The 20,720-nt window shown below is 40.4% G+C and overlaps 3 protein-coding genes across 5 annotated transcripts; 2 read left to right on the forward strand and 1 right to left on the reverse strand.

Annotated features, from left to right (window-relative positions):
- The first annotated feature begins 1,833 nt into the window (after nucleotides 1-1,833).
- LOC104453414 (pentatricopeptide repeat-containing protein At2g21090) lies at nucleotides 1,834-4,883 on the forward strand. 2 transcript variants are annotated; one of them, XR_005552766.1, is made up of 2 exons: nucleotides 1,834-4,094; nucleotides 4,226-4,883. XR_005552766.1 is itself a non-coding variant. In XM_039316522.1 (1 exon), exon 1 carries the CDS (start codon nucleotides 1,951-1,953, stop codon nucleotides 3,787-3,789), a length of 1,839 nt encoding a protein of 612 aa, XP_039172456.1. In that variant the 5' UTR covers nucleotides 1,834-1,950; the 3' UTR covers nucleotides 3,790-4,175. The 2 variants fall into 2 exon arrangements, 1 of the variants encoding a protein (XP_039172456.1); XM_039316522.1 differs by lacking the exon at nucleotides 4,226-4,883 and having other exon boundaries at nucleotides 1,834-4,175.
- An 8,447-nt stretch (nucleotides 4,884-13,330) lies between these two features.
- LOC104453415 (PI-PLC X-box domain-containing protein DDB_G0293730) lies at nucleotides 13,331-14,750 on the forward strand. The gene is given in 2 exon segments (XM_010067960.3): nucleotides 13,331-13,789; nucleotides 13,792-14,750. Coding segments are annotated over 2 exon segments (954 nt in total). The 5' UTR covers nucleotides 13,331-13,533; the 3' UTR covers nucleotides 14,490-14,750.
- Nucleotides 14,751-15,148: 398 nt separating this feature from the next.
- Nucleotides 15,149-20,005, reverse strand: LOC104453416 (U6 small nuclear RNA (adenine-(43)-N(6))-methyltransferase). Of its 2 annotated transcripts, XM_010067962.3 has the most exons (8): nucleotides 19,625-20,004; nucleotides 18,417-18,622; nucleotides 17,870-18,323; nucleotides 17,577-17,784; nucleotides 16,875-16,982; nucleotides 16,619-16,768; nucleotides 16,439-16,508; nucleotides 15,149-15,589 (listed from the first exon to the last, which is right to left on the reverse strand). In XM_010067962.3, the coding sequence occupies exons 1-8, from the start codon at nucleotides 19,852-19,854 to the stop codon at nucleotides 15,504-15,506; spliced, it is 1,512 nt and encodes a 503-aa protein (XP_010066264.2). In that variant the 5' UTR covers nucleotides 19,855-20,004; the 3' UTR covers nucleotides 15,149-15,503. The 2 variants fall into 2 exon arrangements, with proteins under 2 accessions (XP_010066264.2, XP_039172694.1); XM_039316760.1 differs by lacking the exon at nucleotides 16,875-16,982 and having other exon boundaries at nucleotides 19,625-20,005.
- Between the last annotated feature and the right edge of the window lie 715 nt (nucleotides 20,006-20,720).

Genomic DNA, 20,720 nt, shown 5'->3' on the forward strand with positions numbered 1-20,720 from the left:
GTCATAATTCAATATTGTTAGGCCAATTAGTAGTGACAATTGGGCAAATTGCCATCATAAAAATGACATACCGGGGCAATTTTTGCAAATTGCAATAAAAAGTTGGGCTATTAGCGGCAATTTTTTAAGTAATTGCCACTACAAGTTGTACTAAAATACCACCCCCCAAAAAAAAAAAAAAAAAACTTGTTTCACCAGCTCTTCGCAAACTGAAACCCTAAAAGACCGTCCTGACATTATTTTTTGCAACCCGTATGACCGTCCTGACATTATTTGTTAAACAGTGGTCGAAATTTTTAGTAGTTTAATTAAATATATTTTCATTTATCCATTCATTACGACTAAAGCATTTTAAGATCTTAAGACACGGGACAAAAGACATTAGTCGAAAAATTACATCGTCGCTTAATGAATCGACTAAAACAAAGAAAAGGTTTTTGTTCGAAAGTGCTCTAGGGGGCTCGTCAAACAAAGATAATGCGATTATCGATACATTAGACAATTCCTTCAAGTTGGTCCTTCCCTCCCACGTGTTGCCAAATGGTCCAAGCAATGATTAGCTTCCCAATAACTATGTTGAAGCCGGTGTTCATAAGTACAATATAGAAATTAATATAATTCTGTGTAAAGCCCATGTAGTTTGGCATTGGTTCATAGAAAAGATAAATGGAGATACTCATGAACTTCAATCTATTATTTCGTTCTTCGACAGATTTATTTAAAACGCCATAATGCAAATAAAATTTAAGTATCAAATAAAAAGAGATGATTTCAAGTTTTAATTTAACCATTCTCAAAGATTTAACAAAGATTTAACAAAAGCAACGTTCCTAAGACTAAAATAAAATGAATTTGTGAATAAGCTAATGACATTCGAAATCCACTTTTTCCAATTTACTTGAGATGCATTTAATTAGCAAAACATAGAGTTTAAAATTTTAAGCCATATATTACATGTTCAAATTATAATTTTCTTTTATCTAGTATATATTACACGCTTGGTTTATAATTTTCTTTTATCTAGTATTTTCTACCCTTAATTGATTACAGATGGCCTATGTGTAAATGTACGCAATCTTCTACCAAAGAAAAAAAAATGCCCATATTCAACTTATACCAATTATCTCGTCACATTACTTAATAATAATCCGTTTTTTGTAAACTTAAAATATCTCGTGATCAATTTTGGTCCATGTTTATAGAAATTTCTAATGGTGAGATTACTTGTTATGCATGTTCTACCAAACTCTAGATGACCTGTTGCATTTCTTAACAAAAGAAAATCCAGACATGAATAGTAGAGTCATTTCAATGTCCTCTAACCACCCACAACTAATATCATTAAGGAAAAACAATACAAATGATATTTTGATTTTAGCCAAATATATGATTTAATTTTTTAATTTTTAATTTATTTAATATGATCAATAAATTTTTAGCTCAACCTGTCATGATTCCCGAAGGGGATTAGCTTCGACTTATCGAAGCATGTCATTTCGAACTCCACCTACTTCCCTCCTTGCGCACGTTTTTTAGGAAAAAGGTTATTACATGTTTCGGTTCCCCATGAGCCCACCGATCTGAACCGTACAATCGCGTAGGCCCAGGGTGAAAACACTTGATCTACCGCTCAGATCAACTGACCTAATAAAGCATTCGGATCTCCCAAGCGCCGCTCCGTATTTTATTCCTCTGCCCTTTCTCCCGCTGCTGCTGACATGGCGACATGCTATTGGCCGACACCCGCAAGCCCCCGCCGCAGCGGGCCCATGACCACCGCCAGTCCGCCGCCGCCACCCGCGCCACCGAAAAATCATCCCCCGATCGCCCCCAGCGGCGATGCTCGCCGGACCCCACCGCGTACCGCCCGCCGCCGCCGCCGCCGTCTCCCGAGCAAACCCTAGATGAAGAATCCTCGCCCTTCTTCACTTCTCATGGTTTCTCTCCCCAATGCCCCCTCCATCCCCTCCCCGACCTCTCGATGACTTCCCGACCCGCCCGGATCCGAGAAAACGACCCGCCCGCGACCCGGGCCCTCCCTCCTGCGCCGTCCGCTCCCTCCTCGGTCTCTGCTCTCGAGGTCAACTCGCGGACGCCGTTGACTCCCTCCGCCGGCTGGCCCTGAAGGGCGTCCGCTTGCCCTCCGGAGTGCTCGCCCACTTGATCCACCAATGCGGCGCCGCCGCGTCCCTCCGACACGGGAGACGCGTGCACCTGCATCTGAAGCTCACCGGGCTGGAGAGGCCCGGCGTGTTTCTGTCCAACCGCTTGATCGAAATGTACTTCGGATGCGGCGACCTAGTCGCCGCGCGCAAGGTGTTCGACAAAATGCCGGCGAGGAACGTGTATTCGTGGAACAGCGTGCTCTCCGGGTATGCCAAGTTGGGCAGGATGAATTCGGCGAGGAGGCTGTTCGAGAGAATGCCGGAGAGGGATGTGGTGTCGTGGAACACCATGGTGATGGGGTATGCACGGTGCGGTTGTTGCGATGAGGCGGCGAGGCTGTATAGAGAGTTGAGGAGGTCGGGGACTGAGTGCAGCAAGTTTAGTTTTGCGGGCATTTTGACTGTTTGTGTGAAGTTGAAAGATTGGTGCCTTAGCAAGCAGGTTCATGGGCAGGTCTTGGTTTCTGGCTACTCATCCAATGCGGTTATCGTCAGCACTATAGTCGATGCGTATGCAAAGTGTGGGGAGATGACTGATGCGCGGAGAGCATTTGATGGCATGCGAGTGAAAGATATTCTTGCTTGGACCACATTGGTCTCTGGGTATGCCAAATGGGGCAACATGGAGGCTGCGAAGGGAATATTTGATCAGATGCCTGAAAAGAACGCAGTTTCTTGGACTGCTTTAATTGCTGGATATGCTAGAAATGGTTTGGGTGATATTGCGCTTAAGTCACTTTCAGAAATGATGAAACTTCAGCTTAAACCTGACCAATTCACTTTCAGTAGCAGCCTGTGTGCTTGTGCTAGCATGGCCTCATTGAACCAGGGTAAACAAATCCATGGCTTCTTAATAAGGACTTACTTTAGGCCCAATACAATAGTTGTCTGTTCTCTCATTGACATGTATTCTAAATGTGGTCTTCTCAGTTCTGCTAGGTTGGTTTTTGATCTTGAGGGTGACAATAATAACGTGGTTTTGTGGAACACAATGATATCTGCCCTAGCGCAGCATGGCCAGGGTAAAGGTGCGATAGAGATGTTTAATGACATGATCAGGTTGGGCATTAAGCCAGATAGGATCTCTTTACTTGTCATTGTCAATGCTTGCAGTCATTCCGGTCTTCCAAAGGAAGGACTGCAGTTGTTTGATTCCATCACACGCGATCATGCAATTTCTCCAGATCAGGAACATTATGCATGCATGATTGATCTCTTGGGACGAGCTGGTCTGTTTGACGAGGTAATTAACCTGATCCGTATGATGCCTTTTCCACCGGATGAGCGCATATGGAATGCCTTGCTCTGTGTGTGTAAGATATACCGCAATTTGGCTTTAGGAAAAGAAGCAGCTGAACACCTGCTTGAGTTGCAACCGAACTCTCCTGAAGCTTACATATTCCTGTCAAGTGTCTATGCATCACTTGGGGAGTGGAAATCAGTAGAGGACGTTAGAAAACTTATGCATGACAGATGTGTAACAAAAGATCGAGCTGTCAGTTGGATAGAAACCGACAGTAAGGTGCATTCTTTCTCCATTGCAGAGGACTCGCATCCTTCGAAAGAAGAAATATATTCGATGTTGGATCAGATTGCTATCCAGATGGAAGAAGACAAGTTATGACTCGATACTCAATAGTCACCGTATGTAACCTCAATCCTTGGACAGCTCGGGGTCAATCAGGGAAGATGACGCTTTGGCTGGGGAGATCAACCTGTAATTCTTGTTCTCTTGAGCTAGGTCAAGGAAGATCATGCTCTGGTTGGGGATTATCAACCTGTAATTTTTGTGCTCAACTTAGATGAGGGCCTATAACACCAACATCAATTCTTTTGATGCTAAAGAGCTAGAGAGTTTCTGAGTAAACTCGTAGTATACTTGAGAATCAACAAAGTTTTGACAGGCTGCTGAAGACTTTTGTGCTTCAGGTCATCTTCATTCACCTCCTTTTGTTATTGTTGTACTTGGAATGAGAAATAACAAGATTTTCTGGGTTTACCTTTGAGAAATTCAGTCACTAAATTCCTTATGCAGTATTTATAATCTTCTCTTCATGTAGGTCTTCGACAAACATAACAGAAGTGATGACTTTCACTTTGTAATGGATATTCTTAAGGTAAATGAGATAGGGAGTAATACTTGTTCTGTGAATCTCCCATTGAGACGCCAAAAAAGCGGTTTGACTTGAATTATGCCTAACAGTTTCGAACGTGATTATGTGGTCGGTAACATGTGATCCTTGTTCTTGTGGGAGATTGAAATGTGCATGACTCATCCAATGGTTTGCTTAGGAACAGTGATGTTAGTTTAACCTCCTAGTTGCCGTCTATCGCTTTCCTGTCACAGGCGGAAATGTAGGGATGCTCTTGGTCTATGCATCCTCTCGCCTCATACCACGTATGTGAGCTACACCCTTAAGCAAGATGGTGCATTGTACATGCATAGGCCACAAAGTGTTCGGCGCAATTACCTCCTATTTGACGTGAGTTGATTCAGAGCATCACCTCAAACCATTTCAAACTAAGAGCAAATCATAGCAGAGGAGCAGCTACCAGTTCCACGGTGATCAAACGGGGCTGGGAAAAGTCGACAATGTCGGCAATGGAAGTTGGTACAGTTCAACTGCGACGTTTACCTTCTACAAAAGATGAAGCCCTGCTTCCTACCTCCAGTGGATCGTTGTAAGGAAAGTTACAAGCACGTGCTCAGACTTAGATTCTACAAAGGTCATGATGCTTGTATATCTACCTAATATATATATATATAATTAAAAGACTGCTTGTTCTCTTGTTCATCACGTAACGCTTGACTTTACATCTATATCTCTTACGTGGTAAAACTTGTTGCATAATTCTATCACACGGCCCACATTTGACCAATAAGCGTTAGCTTACTAAATTGTCATCTGCAAGCTGCATCTCTAAGGAGTTTAAGTTTCAATACATGATAAAAATAAAGAAATATATTCTCAAACATATAGTTTACTTCATCATTCTCAAACCTCAGAATCTCATTAGTTTAAAGGTATCATGTCCTCAAGTATAAAAATTTCTTTGAACAAAGAAATCTACTCAGAAAAATGCAACAAATTAATGATATTTTTTTATTCAATAGATATTGCAAATTTGAAGTATAATTTATTTTATCCAGGCAGTGCCATTTAGTGAATCAATTTCTTGCTTTCAATTATAAGGATATTAAAGAGAATATACAATCCTATTGCTTCAAGATTATAGCAAAAACTTTTCAACCTGTAATATATCTTTAAATTTACAAAATTTAAAAGTCACAGCTTCATTTAAATCGTAAGATAATTTTTTTTTTGGGTAAGGAAAAGAGGTCAAAGAAGATCATGAGATATTTACATCTTATTTATGATTAAAAAAATAATTGCAATGATTTATTTTATAAATTCACCTTGACTTCACAATTTTTCAAGATACCTGTTAGGATAAAGCTCATAAATTTTAGTTTGTTGTGCTTCAGCTTCTTCCTTCAATTTCATATTTCAAGTAAATTTTAAATAAATGATAAATCATTATGGTGTACGAATAATCTTAGCCAAAAGTACTTTGATTTAACTTAATTTAAAGCTAAATATTGGAACAAACTTCTATATATGTTATGACAAAACACATTCGTATAATTTCTTTTATTCAAGTAGTTCAATTCATTGAATCTAAAAGTGAATAAAATTTCAATGTTATTGTTTATGCTAAATACAATTCACTACCAATATACGTCTAAAAGAAAAATTATTAACATTTACAGCTTATTTTAAAACATCAGGTTTATGTTTTATTATTTAGAATAATAATAGAAAAAAATTAAATTGAATATTCACTTAATTTTACATTAGAAATTACTCGGACAAAGTTCATGAGCTTTTGTTTCTTAAACTGCAGCGCTTTCGTCTTATCTCGTAATGCAATGGTTATCAAATGATTGAACAACCGGGAGCAATTTATAAACTTTAAATAATTGATAAAAAAGTTATGGTCTTTTAGCTGATACCTTGATTTAAATAAGCCAAAGTACCATTTGCCTCGCTTTTTATTTTTCAAATCTACCCTTGCATCAAAAGTTAAAATAAGCCATTACGTTGTCTTCATAAGTAACCACCCAATTTACACATGTTTAATTAATAACCATTAACTGTACAACTGTACATTAAATCAACTGAATAATCACAAATTCCTTAAAAAGTGATTATTTTCTCCTCATGGGGTAACCTACTCAGGATCGTGCAGGTGCTGTAACACTAGTATATGCTAATTTAGCTTTTTAGTGTGGAAGAGTAAAGATGAGATGACAATTTATCACCATCCTCATTTCTTTAATATAATTGCATAGGTTAGAGGGTTTGTTGGAATTTAGACCATACCCTATCACAGATTTTAGGATATATTCGGCAACTGGCCAATTTTATTTTTATTTTTTATCATTTTTAATTAAGTAAAATTTGAGAACCATCCTTAAAAGTAAAATTTTGGTGCGAGGAAGTCCTTATTGCATCTAACAAATCTTGCAATTGGACAGCGCTTTCGAGTTTCATCTACCAGCAAGTGAATCAAACAGTGTTCCAATGACAAAAAAGATAAACGATAAACTGAAATTAGAAACACTAAGGAGGAACAATCACCTTTGATCTAGGCCTGCCTCCGTTGTATTTGAGCATCAAGTTCAGAAGTTTTTCCTCGGTAACTCTCAACTTTACTTTCTGCTTCGGAGTACTATCACTGCTGCGCATCTTACATATGAATGTAACAGGAAAAAGGAGCCTAGTGCCCCAAATAATTGTGGTGGGTGGCACAACTTACTGACGAATGACAGCAACACAATGCAGCTCCTCAGCCTGCCCAGATGTGACAATAATCCCATTTCCTTGACGAGGTAGTCCCTTGAAGGATGGAGAAGGACATTAAAAATACATAAAGTTGTGTACGATGCTCTAAAAGTTTTCACTATTTTATTTAAGTGTCAAATTAGAGAAAAAAAAACAATCAATTAAATACATCCAATTTCAGCCAAAATAAGTATGTGACATTTATAATTAAAAGTGTGATATGATGTGGCATTTTTTCTTTAAAAAAATCAATTTATGTGAATAGATTAAATGATGTTGCAGAATCCCACGTAGCTTGGTGAAGTAAAACAACGTCGCCATATGTTTGGGAAAATAATGTCTCACCACTCTCCCTATCACTGCTAGCTCGATCATCTTCAATGCTAGCCAATCGTTGCAGCACTCTCCCTATCACCGTCGCTCGATCGCTATCTTTGTTACACTCTCTCTCTCGAGTTTGTCATCCTCTTTGAGTCGCTTATTGGAGGGAAAAATTAGAGCTTGGCGGGTAAAATTAGGGCTTGAAGGCAGAAATTAGGGTTCTAGCTGCAGTTGTGGGGACAACAGTGCTAGAGGAGGAATCGTGCAACAATGAAGAGTCAAGTGGAGCACAATCCAACAAGAATCAATCAATGCTCTAAAACAAACAACACAAAAGACGGGTCCAACGACAAAAGCAGAACCTTGACTGATGGGGTTGATATTATTTGTTTCTGATATGTTTGGTGGGAGGGGAAGCTGCACATGCTTTGGGTTGATGTTGTTTGGTAAAGGGAAGCTGGATGTTTTTTTCAATTAGCCAGATTGACTAAATGTAAAGAAGTAGTTGAATGTCAATGGCAATGATGTTTATTTTGTCTATGCTTTTACTAGTTCAATTTTCGTCTTGCTTTTTTGGCTTTGATGTGATGGGTTGTGCGAATTTTTGTGGTGATTTGTGCTGGCATGGTGCAGTTTTGTGCTTGTGCTGCACTTCTTTTTACAGGTGATGCAAGCACAACATTGCACTGGCACTTGTATTTGCTAGTTTATGCTTGCATGAGCCGGTCGAAATAGTTTTGTGCTTGCATCAACCAATTGGTCTAGCTAAGTTTTGTTTATTCTTTTGCCAGTGCCCATCTTTTATCTTGCTTTGGCTTACTTGGTCTTGTGCTGCTTGTGCAAGTTTGTTATGGGACTGCTAGTGATGGCTTTTGTGGTAGATGCTGCTGGTTATCACAGGACTACACCAAATGTGCTGCTGGTGCAAGCTTTTAGGTAGGTGGTTCTACCGGTCTGTACTTGCGCCGACACGTTTTGTGCAGTTTATACAAGCACAAGACTGCACCAATACTTGTTTGTGCTAGTGTGTGTTTGTCAATGAAATGATCAATTTTTAATAATGACGACATTAAAGTGATTACTTTTTAACAATGATGACACTAAAATGATCACTTTAAACAAAATTTGCTATTCAAACCATTAAAAAAAAAAAAAGATAACGTCCTTTAGGAGTTTTATGCTATTTGGGGACGCTGGTGAGCCACTTAGGACTAAAAAATTAGTGAAATATGACCATGTTGGATTTCCGCCGATTCAAATAGGAGTTGACACTTAAGTATTCATTTTTTTTAAAGGCACTTAAGTGATAAAAAAAAAAAAAATATTTTAGCACTAGAGTGAGCACTATACACAACTTTTAGCACTTTTAATTTTTTTTTCCTCAAATATCTGCATAGGTTCATTGACTTTCCATGGTAATATTGTTGGAATTGTTAAGGAGAGACGAGGAACTTACATCTTTCTCAAAACACATGTAGTAGCATCATCTTTCTCAAAACACATGCAAAATCACCTTAGATCTAGGCCTTTCTCCATTGTATTTTAGGGTTTTTTAGGCCGCGCTTCAGTTCATAAAAAAAATGAAATTGGGAATCAACCGAGGCTCACTAAAACCTCCAATCAGCTGGTAACCGGTTTCTGATTTTACCTTAGAACTATACTCACCCCTAACAAGAATCGGGTCAATTGGATTTTCAACTAAAAAATTGCGATTAGTTGAAGTTCGGCCAAAATTTTAGAAGAATATATTTTTACATTTTTTATAAAATGACAACATCATCGCCGCCACCCTTGGCCGAAGCCTTTTGGTCGGCGGCCACCGCAAGTCACTTGCGACGTTGGCCCAATGCAGCGACGACGAGGGCCTACACGATGCACCCCCGGGCCATGGGCGGCCAGTCATGTGCTGGGCCTCGTGTGCCCAGTGCGTGTGGCCCACGAAGAAGCACTGCCGGGCTGCACGCTACCGCTCGGACTTAGGCCGTTCCCAAGGCCCAAGTCATGCTGAAACGAGGCTTTTCAATCCGGATCCGCTTTTCTCTCTTTGAGGCTAGATTTGCTTTTAAATATGCTTCAAATTTCTCATTGTTTTTTTCTGAAAGGTTGATTCCTTTCTTGTCCATTCTTGGAAAATTTATTTCAGATCAGCCGTTACAAAGCTAAAATTGGCTTAGGAATTTGAGTTGTATGGTCGTTCTACTGTTGGTTTAGAAAAAAATTAATTTCATTAGATAGATAGATCGTCATTTGCTAAAATATCGATTGCATGCGTAGAAACCCTTTTTGAATAAGGTTTGCGTACCGAAAGGATCAAGCCGACGAGCTGAAGGGATAGGGTTCCTCGAGGGTTGTTGGTTAGTGGATTGAGTCTCGGTATGTGTGACAAATTTTATATGTATTTGTAGATGAATAAATTTTCGAAATTGATTTGAACAAACCGGCTCTATCAATTAAGGGTGATTAGTTCTTGGTCCAATTCGATCCAATCACATCCGAAACTAGGAACTGAACTAGTGGGACTGGACAAGGGACTGGATTGGAGGTCCTTGGAACTGGACTGGTCTCGGTCCAGTGTGATTCGATTCCTAAGGGTTAAGCACTTTATTTTGCAATGAAATTTCACGTCTGAAGTAAACAAACTTGTCCAATACATAACCACCGTGTTCTCATCTCACTATGAATACTTTGAAATGATATAAACAAAATCTAACTTACCCAAACAAAATTCCTTCGTAGAAGAGTGTTTTACTTGCATCACTTTTATTTGAACTACATTCCAATCATGAAACTTACTCTAATTTAACGCATAATTTAGTGAAAAGTGTGCCCCAATATGAGTTCAGCTAAAGAGGAGACATGAGTGTCATGGGCGAATTGAAAAGAATGAAAGAGGAGAGCAAGAGGAGGTGTGCATCAGGGATCCTAGATTATTAGGTTTACATTTAAAAAATAAATAAATTAATAAAAAGTAATCAGTCTAGTTTCCCTTGGAATCGGAAACTAGACCAGCACCCTCAGTTTGGTCAGCTCCGAACGATTCCTGAGCCAGTTGGTCTATTTTGCTCACTCCTATTATCAATTCAAAATTGCTTTCATATTTTGAAATGATGTTGTGAAATGAAAATTGTGAATTTGAATGTTTTGCATGCCATCCGAATACGAATGGATTTGATTTCAAATGTCGATTGCCATATAATAATGATGAATAACATGTTGATTAATTGTGTACATTGATGATCAAAATAGGCCATATCCTTGAATTAGTACGGAAAAATGCATGATGTTCTGACTCACGCTGCCTTGTAATTATATGCTGGTTTCCGATTGCTGTTGTGAAATTCCATGTTATTAGATAATGCACGCTGATATTGAATATTATGTATAATGGGCCACGGTGATGTTGGCTGGACTGGATTCATCCCTTTCTTATTGAATATTAGATATAATAGGCCACATTGATGTTGGCTGGGCTGGATTCATCCCCTTTTTTCAGTGTAATTTGAATACCTGATCCATTGCTAAATGAACCTTCGGACCTAGATATCTAGATTTTGCAAATTGGTTGACCCTAGGTGATTAGCTGGCTTCCTTCTAACACTTAGGATTTTAGGTTCCTAATCAACCTAAAAATTATTGGTGGCGACTCGCACTATGTTTTGAGATTGTAATCGCAGTAGCGCACCCCCAACCCGGGGCAGGGAAGACTCTAGGCCATAGACCGTGGGAAGGGTTTTTCGAAATCACGATGTCTTCTGTTTGCTTTCTATTTCATTCGATTTTCAGTATTGAAACCAAAACTTTCCTCGCTTTGAAAAACTTGCAGGACAATGTTGTCCCGCCGGTGGCGCACCGGCCGGCGAGGCGCTACATGACACTATCCATGAAAACAGGTCACTTTTTTTGGTTCGGGGTATTTTCTTCTTTTTGTGAAACAAAGGACTTAAAGCCAAGAAAGAAAAACAATTCAACATCTAAAACAGTAGAGCATACTCTATTTCCATATGGAACATAAGCTAACTTCTTTAGCGGATGCTGAATTATCTGTGCCTTTTGCTCTTGAAATCAGTCCAAAATTCGCAAGCCAATCAGTTGAACAATTCCCTTTTCTAGAAGTATGTGACTTTCAAATTATGTTTTGGGTGATTCTTACGTTTTAATCTTTCATTTTTTGTAATGATTCGACCTAGATCATCATGCTTGTCCGACCTGCCATCCCACTTTTCCTGGTGAACCATTCACTTCTTTCCAAATTTTTCTAAGCCTGGCCAGAGTCTAATCATCTCTCACCCTTAGGATCACCACTGAAAACGTGCTGACCGTTTTGCTTCTCCTATGCAAGAAAGAAACGTAGGAAAGGATTTAGAAAGATCTGATGGGCTCACCAATAAGATCAATTAGATGGTTGAAGACAATTAGAGTTCAGATAGTGCTCAAAGGCCTCTCCTAGACATGGACTATGTGCACAACTTCTACAACTATCTTTTTTAGGGAAAGTTATAAAAGAAAAGCCATAAATCTTTTAATTTAACCAATTTAATTCTGTTGGCCACTTTTTCCTTTATTATTATTTGGTTTTGACCCTTGCCTAGGCCTTCGCCGGCTACAACAATGGTCTGTGAACCCCCTACCTAGTGGTTGGTGAGGTCAATGGGCAAGGGCTAGGACACCCAACCGGACCATAGCAAGGGACGGCGAGGGTCAAAACAAGGGGAAAAAAAAAAGAAAGAAAAAGGAAAAAATTGTTGCGTTAATGGCAGTAGGACGGGCGATGTCTATGTTAGCTATTCCCAGCCAAAATTGGCTAGAATGGCTAAATTGACAAATTATTAAATGTTTAGAACAAAATTAATCAAATTGAAAGATCTATACTTAAATTAACATCCATACATTTAGATTTTGATTTAATCAATTAAACATGCAAATGAGTTTATTCAGAGTCACCACTAATTAGTAGATCAATTACATATTCCTTATGTGAGATATGACATGGCACTTGCAAAGTGATATATTTCATTTGACTCTTTATAAGCATTGCATTAGATCTTCTCTGAAGATATAACTCGGTCCCATCATCATGATACAAAAAATTGCAGAGTTCACTTTATCTATGATTTTTAGTTTTCTCCTTCTTCAACCAACTACCGTAAAAGGACCATTCACATCTGAACACACATGCATACATCTTTATAAATTCACTCTTTTTTCAACCAAGATTGTTCCAATTTCTGATCGCATATTTTTGCATTGCTCTTTTAAACTGAATATGAGACTTGAATCTCATGCCTAATCATGAAGTGTGCCATGAAGCCCATTATTACACTACAATGCCCATCAATCCAAAAATCGCATCGATCACCTAGTTGTTTAAAGAAAACTCAATTAACACTAAATTTCTATGGACTAATATATGCCCATAAAATCGACATATTTTTTTTTCTTCTAGTGGTGAATAAATTTTGTGAAAAGTTGGAGAGATGCATATAAATGATTGAGGGAGCTGAATATAGATATGAACCAGTTAGATTCTAAAAATTAGTTTGGGACATCAACGTATGGGACATGGGTTTGGTTCCTGCAGGTCGGCACGGTTGCTGCTCTCTTCCGATCCGCCCGTTTCAAGTCACAATCTTGCGTGAGACTGGCTTCACAAAGCATTAATATAGGTTTAAGATTTTTTTGATAATTGTCCCTACTTTTTTTAACTTGCTGTTATATTACCTGCTTCCCCTTAAATTGAATTTCCAGCGCTACTAACTAATTCGCGCCAGAGTTTCTTCATTTCTGTTGGCCAACAAATGGAAAAAGGCGTGTGAAGGAAGAAGGGATGGGAGATATCCCCACAAGGATAGATAAACTTTCTAGATAGCCACACAGGTGGACCAACCAAGGATGATAGCTCCCTACCAATAATGCAATCAACATGGCCCACCATATGGAGGAGAATGCAACGCACCTAATCCAGATTTGACATCCAACATCATTGTCAAATAATGACAGACAGGTCATACTTTCCCCCTTGGTCTTTTCCTGCAATCCCAAAGAAGTCCAAGCTCCTTGGCATCAATCCACCTGTGGTTACAATGTTCCATTCTTGATGACAACATAAATTTTCTCCCACCAGTTACACCCGCAAGCAAGAAGAGGAAGAGGAGACTCTGATCTTCCTCCTCCTCCTCCTCTCCTCCTTTTGAGTTTCAAGAATGGGTTCCACGGTGTCCACACAGGTACAGAAAAGAAAGGCCGTATCAACCGAGAGGAAGGTCCTGTGTGATCTCAAGGAATCACGTGGCTGCGATTTCCATGGCTGCGACTACCGCCCGCCGGACAGGAAAGCCTGGATGGCCGGCCTTGGCCCGGAGAAGCTCCACGTAAACCAGATTGTTTGGCCCGGAACCCACGATTCCGCGACTAACAAGATAGGCATACCCTTCGTGTCTCGCCCGTTCGCTCAATGCCAAGCCTGTCCATCTACCGCCAGCTCGTCCTGGGCACGCGCGTGCTGGACATCCGGGTGCAAGAGGACCGCAAGGTCTGCCACGGGATCTTGGTCGCCTACAGCATCGACGTGGTGATCCGGGATATCAAGAAGTTTCTATCGGAGACCGAGAAGGAGATCGTGATTCTCGAGATCAGGACTGAGTTCGGGCACCAGGACCCGCCGGACTTCGACAAGTACTTGGTTGACCAGCTAGGGGAATTCCTAATCCACCAGGATGACCATGTCTTCGGGAAGACAATCCAGGAATTGTTGCCAAGGAGGATAATCTGCGTTTGGAAGCCTAGGAAGTCGCCTCATCCGAAAGCAGGTGATCCTCTGTGGAGCGCCGGGTATTTGAAGGACAACTGGATCGACACCGATTTGCCTTCGACTAAATTCGACGGCAACATTAAGCATTTGAGCGACCAGCCGCCGGTGTCATCCAGGAAGTACTTCTACCGGGTGGAGAACACAGTCACGCCAAAAGCGGACAATCCTATCGTGTGCGTTAAGCCAGTGACGGGCCGAATCCATGGGTACGCACGGCTCTTTATATCGCAGTGCTTTGCAAAGGGTTGCGCTGATCGTCTGCAGGTCCTGTCGACGGACTTCATCGATGAGGATTTTGTCGATGCATGTGTCGGGGTCACACATGCCAGGATCGAAGGGAAAGCATGAAATTCGCAGAATTTTCTCGCTGTATATGCTGTGTGTAAATGTCACGGTCCTTGTATTGAGCTTGAGATCTCCTTCCTGCTGCCAAATCATACATCAGAGGTGACAGTTTTTTATTTGGGGTCAGATGGTGTGTAAGATTTGTATGGTCTTGAGTTGATGTATTTGTTTGTTCGTGGTTTATTGTGTACAAAGAGTTGTCGGTGTAATCAATTATGGCATGAGATAAAAAAGCAATAGTACTCTCTGGATATTGTTGGATTCTGGAGGAAACTTCCTACTTTCTTTCAATGTAGGACATTAGAGCTTGAAAGAGCAACATGCAAATCACATCCATCCAATTGGCATCAGATAAAGTTACAAAAGTACTACAAGACAAACGACTTTCAAGTGGGGTGACAGGCCAAAATGCAAATCTTTTATAACATGGCTTCACTTTACAGATTTGGGGATGAAAGCAGAGTTTTAGAATAAGAATAGACATTCTCCAGTTTGGCTGATAATTATTTCCCCTTAAAGATGTTTAGCACACTTTTGGGTGTCAAGACCACATTTTTCCCAATACCTCCCCGTTTCTAAAAGTGGCCTCGCATTGATCTCTCATAACCCAAAATATGCGTACACGAGAGCTGAATAAATAAAGCATGATGAGACGAGGAGGATAAAACCTGGGCAGAAGTAATCTAATAAAATGGATGCCATATCAAAATTGAATCCTTACAATGACTCATCAAATTGTGAGAAAGAACTCATAAAGTCATACTAGCAAATTGCATTGGAAATGTATCTAGAAGTAGGCATCAATGGAAACTCAGATAGAAACAGCTAAGTGCATTCAGTTTCCTCCTTTGAGCCACAGGTCAAAAGGTTCTATCTTATCGGGACGCTCATGAGATGCAATAAGGTCCCTCAGTGCGAGTTTTTCTGCCAGGGATGCCAAGCATGGTATTTCTTCCAGCAGAATACGCATTGATGCTTGCATCAGATGTAGGTGCAAGTATGATGGCATGTATCCTGCTAAGAAATAGCGACAGAAGCCTTCTCTCTACAGAACTTTTGTTTCAGGACTCCCTCTAACCGCTGGAAGATGGATGAAAAAGCTCCTGCAACATGACAATGCAAAACTAAGTTACACCAAATGCCATAAGCTTTGAGAAGGTCCAGACGGACTCAATATCCTATATATTTAGCAGGCAAAATGGTAAGACATGTCAGACAATGTAGACCAGATATGAGTATGGAATCAACTGTTTGTTTTTATTTATTTTTCCTTTAAGATGAGTCACATGACAGATCCTCTCTACCAAACCAATGTGAGCAGAGCAAGGCAAGAGCCTTAAAGATACTTAAGGATTCATCACCCAGGACAGGAAACAACTTGACAAAATCGTAGAGCAAAACCGGGCTGCCCAGAGTCGAGAAAAGATATCTGAAAACTAATGAGAGTAGGCCTTACGGATACAACTAGAAGCAGAAGCATCAATGTAGAGGTCGAGTCCATGAGAGCTTTTATTGGACGCTGCCTCCACATGAGCCGTTAATGGATTTACCATGAAGGGAGTACCAAATAAACTTACCTAATAAGCCCTTCAACGGCTCATGTGGTGGGCTAACATAAGCCGGGAGTACCTAATAAATTTACCATGAAGGAAGGCTTATCCTCATTCCGAAATGGCAGGAAAGTTCTATTTACTGAATGTTAATTAGGTAGTGCTCTTTCGACCACAAAAAAAAAAAAGTTAGGTATACTTCTCCAGGAATGAATGCTGGTTTTTTGAAGATACAGATAACCATAAAAAGTACACACTAAAGGAAATAACCCACAAATCAATCATCAACCCCTTCACAGAATTCCTTCACCAGTCATCATTGACAAAAAACACTGCACCTAATCCCCAGTGAGAACATCTACTACTATTGCTAGTTGCAAAAATAAAATTAATTATAAGAACCTGATGATGAGCCATCTTTACGCTGCAATGATCCTTTTACTAGCAGGGTGCCAGGAATTTGCTGAAATACCTGCTTAGAAAATAGTATAGCACTATATCGTAAGAAATTAAGAAAGGCTTGTTTTCACTTATTAAAAAGACTTTTTTTTCAAGCATAGCATAGTATAGTGAGAGCTTTACCGTTATGCGGAAACTTAAGTCATTTGAAGGACAAGGCATACTGTCTGAGCCACTGGGTGGCTCTTCCTCACAATCGCCACCCAAAGATTCCTCAAGAGGCCCTACCTTATTCCTCAAAATTCCTTTTAGATGATCATTTGATGCAGTAATCTGTTCAAAATAAAAGGCCTAGATGTAAGGAAAAAATTGTGTACTGCTAACACGACAGTTTTTGGGAAGCTAAAACATACTCATAGTTACACCATAAAAAGCTTACATCGGCAGAAAATGAATGTACATTCAATTTACAGGATGCGCCAGTTTCATGGAAAAAGGATTCGACTGACTGCAAGACATGTATGGCACCAAACTGACGTTGAAGGCCCTAGAAAAACCAAAAGTTCCAGTATTACATCACAAAGGGAAAAATATCAGCAAAGAAAACGAATGCATCTAGAATGATATGAGTAAGAAATGGAAAGTGGTACTCCTTCAAGCTTTGGAATTGGGATATTATGCCCCGACCAGCATGCATAGTGAATTCAAAGTCGAGTCTTCACTTGATATTGGTTAACATAACAACTAAGCCAAGCTTGCAGCTCTTGAAACTATAGAATCTATCTAAGTATCTCAAACTTTTAAGAGCAAAAACCTAACCAACGGCGGCTATAACACATCTTTAATCTACCACAACAAATAAACAACCTATCCATACAGATATATAAAATCAGGGAAAGACTGAAATGCCATACATATAACCTAGAAACTGTAATGGCTTTGGTCACCACTAAGCAAAGGCAAAATCATAAAGCAGATAAAGCAGAAGGCATCTTTCTTGGCAGATTACAGAGAAAGTGCGAATCAAGTTTAAGTGGCTATGTGTTATCTCTTAGGTGGCAGAATGGTAGCTACAAATTCACATGACTGAAGATTCAAAATGACAAACTTACTACAACTGCGAGATAAAATTTACTGACACCTCAAGCATGAAAGACAGATTGCTTTTCTCAGCCACATAAGGTGATATCATCTGCCGGGCAGGAGGTACAAAAGACCAAGCAATTCCCCATCGACATGTTTGTCCCTGCACAAATTCAGTTGTCTTCACAATGGTGACCCCAACCTCTCGTAGCTTTGCAATTAGGGACTTGAGGTTTGATTTCCTACCGACCATTGAAGTATACCATCTAAACAAATGATAAATGACAATGTCATATGTATGCAAAGAACATATACGGATATAACAACAAGAAGATGAAAACAAAAATATACCGAAAAGACTGCTTCAGTCTAACACTATCCTCAATAATGCGTGTGATGAAAGCCTTCTCCCCACCCGGACAAACCATCTCTTGGGGAGTCCCACCACAAGAAGTTTTTGGGTTCAGACCTGCTTCCTCCATTGACTCGAAAAATGGAGGATTGCACATGCAGAAGTCAAATGTCTCACCATCCCTAACCACACCAAATAGGATAGGTGGTCCTGAATAACTGTTTTCCTCAACTGCATCATCACGTCTAGAGGAAGGTACAGGCGCTGACTCACTACCTATGCTGTTGCTAGGATTTGTTTTGCTTCCATAGCATTGGAGATCCTCCTTAGAAGAATCTTCCCCAAGAACAGCATCCATACAGGTGTTGACCTTTCTAATTTCTATTAGGTCCGAAATTTGTGGATTAGTTTTAACATTTCGCTCTGCCCACTCTAATGCCACATCCATCATATCTACAAGCAAGTTGAGAAATATTATGATTTGGACATTTAAAGATATCTTCAAATCTAGATGTTGACAATTGACAATGAAACTAAGAAGCTCACCTGTCCCAACGAAGCTCCACCCCAAAAGAGATGCACCAAGAAGAGGATAAATGCAGTTTGCTCCAGTTCCTATGTCAAATCCCCTAATATTATCTGCGTTGTTATTAATCTTAGGAATAATCTCAGATGAAAGAAGGTCTTCAATCCAGTGAATGTAATTGGATCTGTTGGGCACTGTAGGGCAAAGTTGTCCATCAGGAATCCACCTAAATAACAATCACATGCACAATGACAAAAAGATAAACAGTATTAGAAGCAGAGAAACAAACAATTACACCATATCAAAAACCAATCTTGACTAGAGTTCATCAACCCTATCCAGACAACACACTGACATACTTCATTCACTAATTAGACTGCAAGTTTCTTTTCACAGGGATTGGTAGAATAAGATCATTTTTGGCCTGGCATAATGAGAGTTAACCTACGATAAAGGAGGAATTAGCCAGGTTTGCAATCATTAAGGATATATAGGCACTCTCTAACCATGGAACCTCAAAATGCACATTCAAGTCCAAAGACAAATGCAATAACTATGCCCAAGTAGTTAGTGTATTACTGCAACTTTTAACTTCCCAAAGATCCAAAACAGGTGGAAGAGACGCTTCGCTAGAGCTATTCTTTGCCAAATTTTAATATACATAGGAGGAAGGCACAAAGTAAGCGACGCCAGCAGCAATGAACAACCAAGCTCTTTTTTCTCCTCTAAATGTGTCAAGTATATGGGTTGTCTGTCTTATACCGCCATGTTCTGTTTCCTACCATTCAAATGTTTGAAATCTTTCTTCCAAGTTTCCATTCCCGTGCATAAGTTGATAAGAACACGCCACTATAGAGCTGAGATTTCCCCTGTTCAGTGTCCCAACATAACCGATACTGAAAATCTCATATCACCCCAAACCAACTTGCAAAAGAGTTGTTGCTACTCGGACACAGAGCAACTCGGAAGTTATCATCGTGTATCATCGAAATTAGCTATTTGCATCTTGAGCCTCGTCAAATAGCACCTTCACCAGCTAACTTATCCATCAATTTTCATACTCACGCACCGAAGCGAACTCCTAGAAATATCACAAACGCGGACAAGAAAAGCATGAGCAGCCGGACCGCCACCACGATGGTCAGCCACGAACCAGCACGCCAAATGGAAATCTAACAAAAAGGGTCGTTCAAAGTTCGGATTTTGCTGGGGGAAACGGAGGGAGTACCAGTGGAGGCCGTGGTCGTGGAGGAGCAAGACCCGAGTGAGCTCGCGGGTGGCGTTGAAGTCGGTCCAGTCGATCCTGGGTCGGGCGTCGCGGCCGTAGGAGACGAAGGGGTTGAAGGAAGGGTAGAGGGAGGCGAGGAGGGCGAAGTCGGGCGGGTTCTCGGAGTACTTGTTCCTCGGGTGGATCGCGGGTCGGGGCTGCTGCTCCCTCCTCCGCTTCTTGTTCTTCATCGTCGTCGGCTGCCCCACCTTCGTGAGAAAATTCCTCCTCCCGGGTCCCTTCGGCTTCAAATCGCCGTCGCCGACGTCCTACTCCGCCACGAATCGAACGAGGATTTTGGGACCGCCTGCAAATGAAATACCGTCTCCTATTTCAAATGTAATAACGTGCCTTTTATGTCATGCGTGGTCAGGGCATTGAAAGAGAAAATATGTTCTTGTTAAGCAGAATTAGCCGGTGCAAGAAGACCCACGAAGAGTCTGTCGTGGGTGTTCAGATCGGGTCGGGTTGGCCCGCAAATGAACTCTTTCGATCAGAAAACCCTTTGACCTCCGTCGGCACAATTAGGAGTGATCATGGTCTGAGTTAGGTCGACCCACCTCATAATTCTAGGATCAACCCGCACAATGATGGTTCTCAATTTTTAGGACTGATGACCGATCCTATTGAGCTTAGAATCGAGAACCGGACCAACTCAATGAGTTTGGTTCGATTCCAAAGTTAACCTAAGACCAATCAATAACTTATTTATTTCATTTTTTGTATTATCTAAAAGGCAACCAAGGATCGAATCAATTAATATGTTTGGTTCGGTTTTAGGTTCAACCTGGGACAATTTATAATTTTTGTTTTATTTTTTTGTACTCCTTGAAAAGGCGAGTGAGGATCGGATTGACCCTATGGGGTGAGCGTCAAGTGTCGAGCATGGAGCAACAAGCTAGGCAAGCATCAAGTAGCGAGCAACATGAGTGACCCAAAGCGAATGAGGTGAGTGTCAAATGACAAGCGGATAAGTTGTTTTTTTTTTTTTTTTGATTTTGGCAAATTAAAGACTAAGAGAATAAATAAGACAAAAGAAAACGAGTACTAGTGGAGA

Source organism: Eucalyptus grandis, chromosome 7 (genome assembly GCF_016545825.1).
Source record: "Eucalyptus grandis isolate ANBG69807.140 chromosome 7, ASM1654582v1, whole genome shotgun sequence".
NCBI classification, from domain to species: Eukaryota; Viridiplantae; Streptophyta; class Magnoliopsida; order Myrtales; family Myrtaceae; genus Eucalyptus; species Eucalyptus grandis.

Bases quoted from the DNA above. Each gene is read 5' to 3' on its own strand.
- LOC104453414 (XM_039316522.1), top strand. From the start codon at position 1,951: ATGCCCCCTCCATCCCCTCCCCGACCTCTCGATGACTTCCCGACCCGC.
- LOC104453416 (XM_010067962.3), bottom strand. From the start codon at position 19,854: ATGAAGAACAAGAAGCGGAGGAGGGAGCAGCAGCCCCGACCCGCGATC. The intron at 17,785-17,869 runs GTATATTTTTGT...TCATTTGTTTAG, and splicing joins AGACTGAAGCAGTCTTTTCG to ATGGTATACTTCAATGGTCG. The intron at 16,769-16,874 runs GTAAGCTTTTTA...TATTTTGAACAG, and splicing joins TACATTCATTTTCTGCCGAT to ATTACTGCATCAAATGATCA.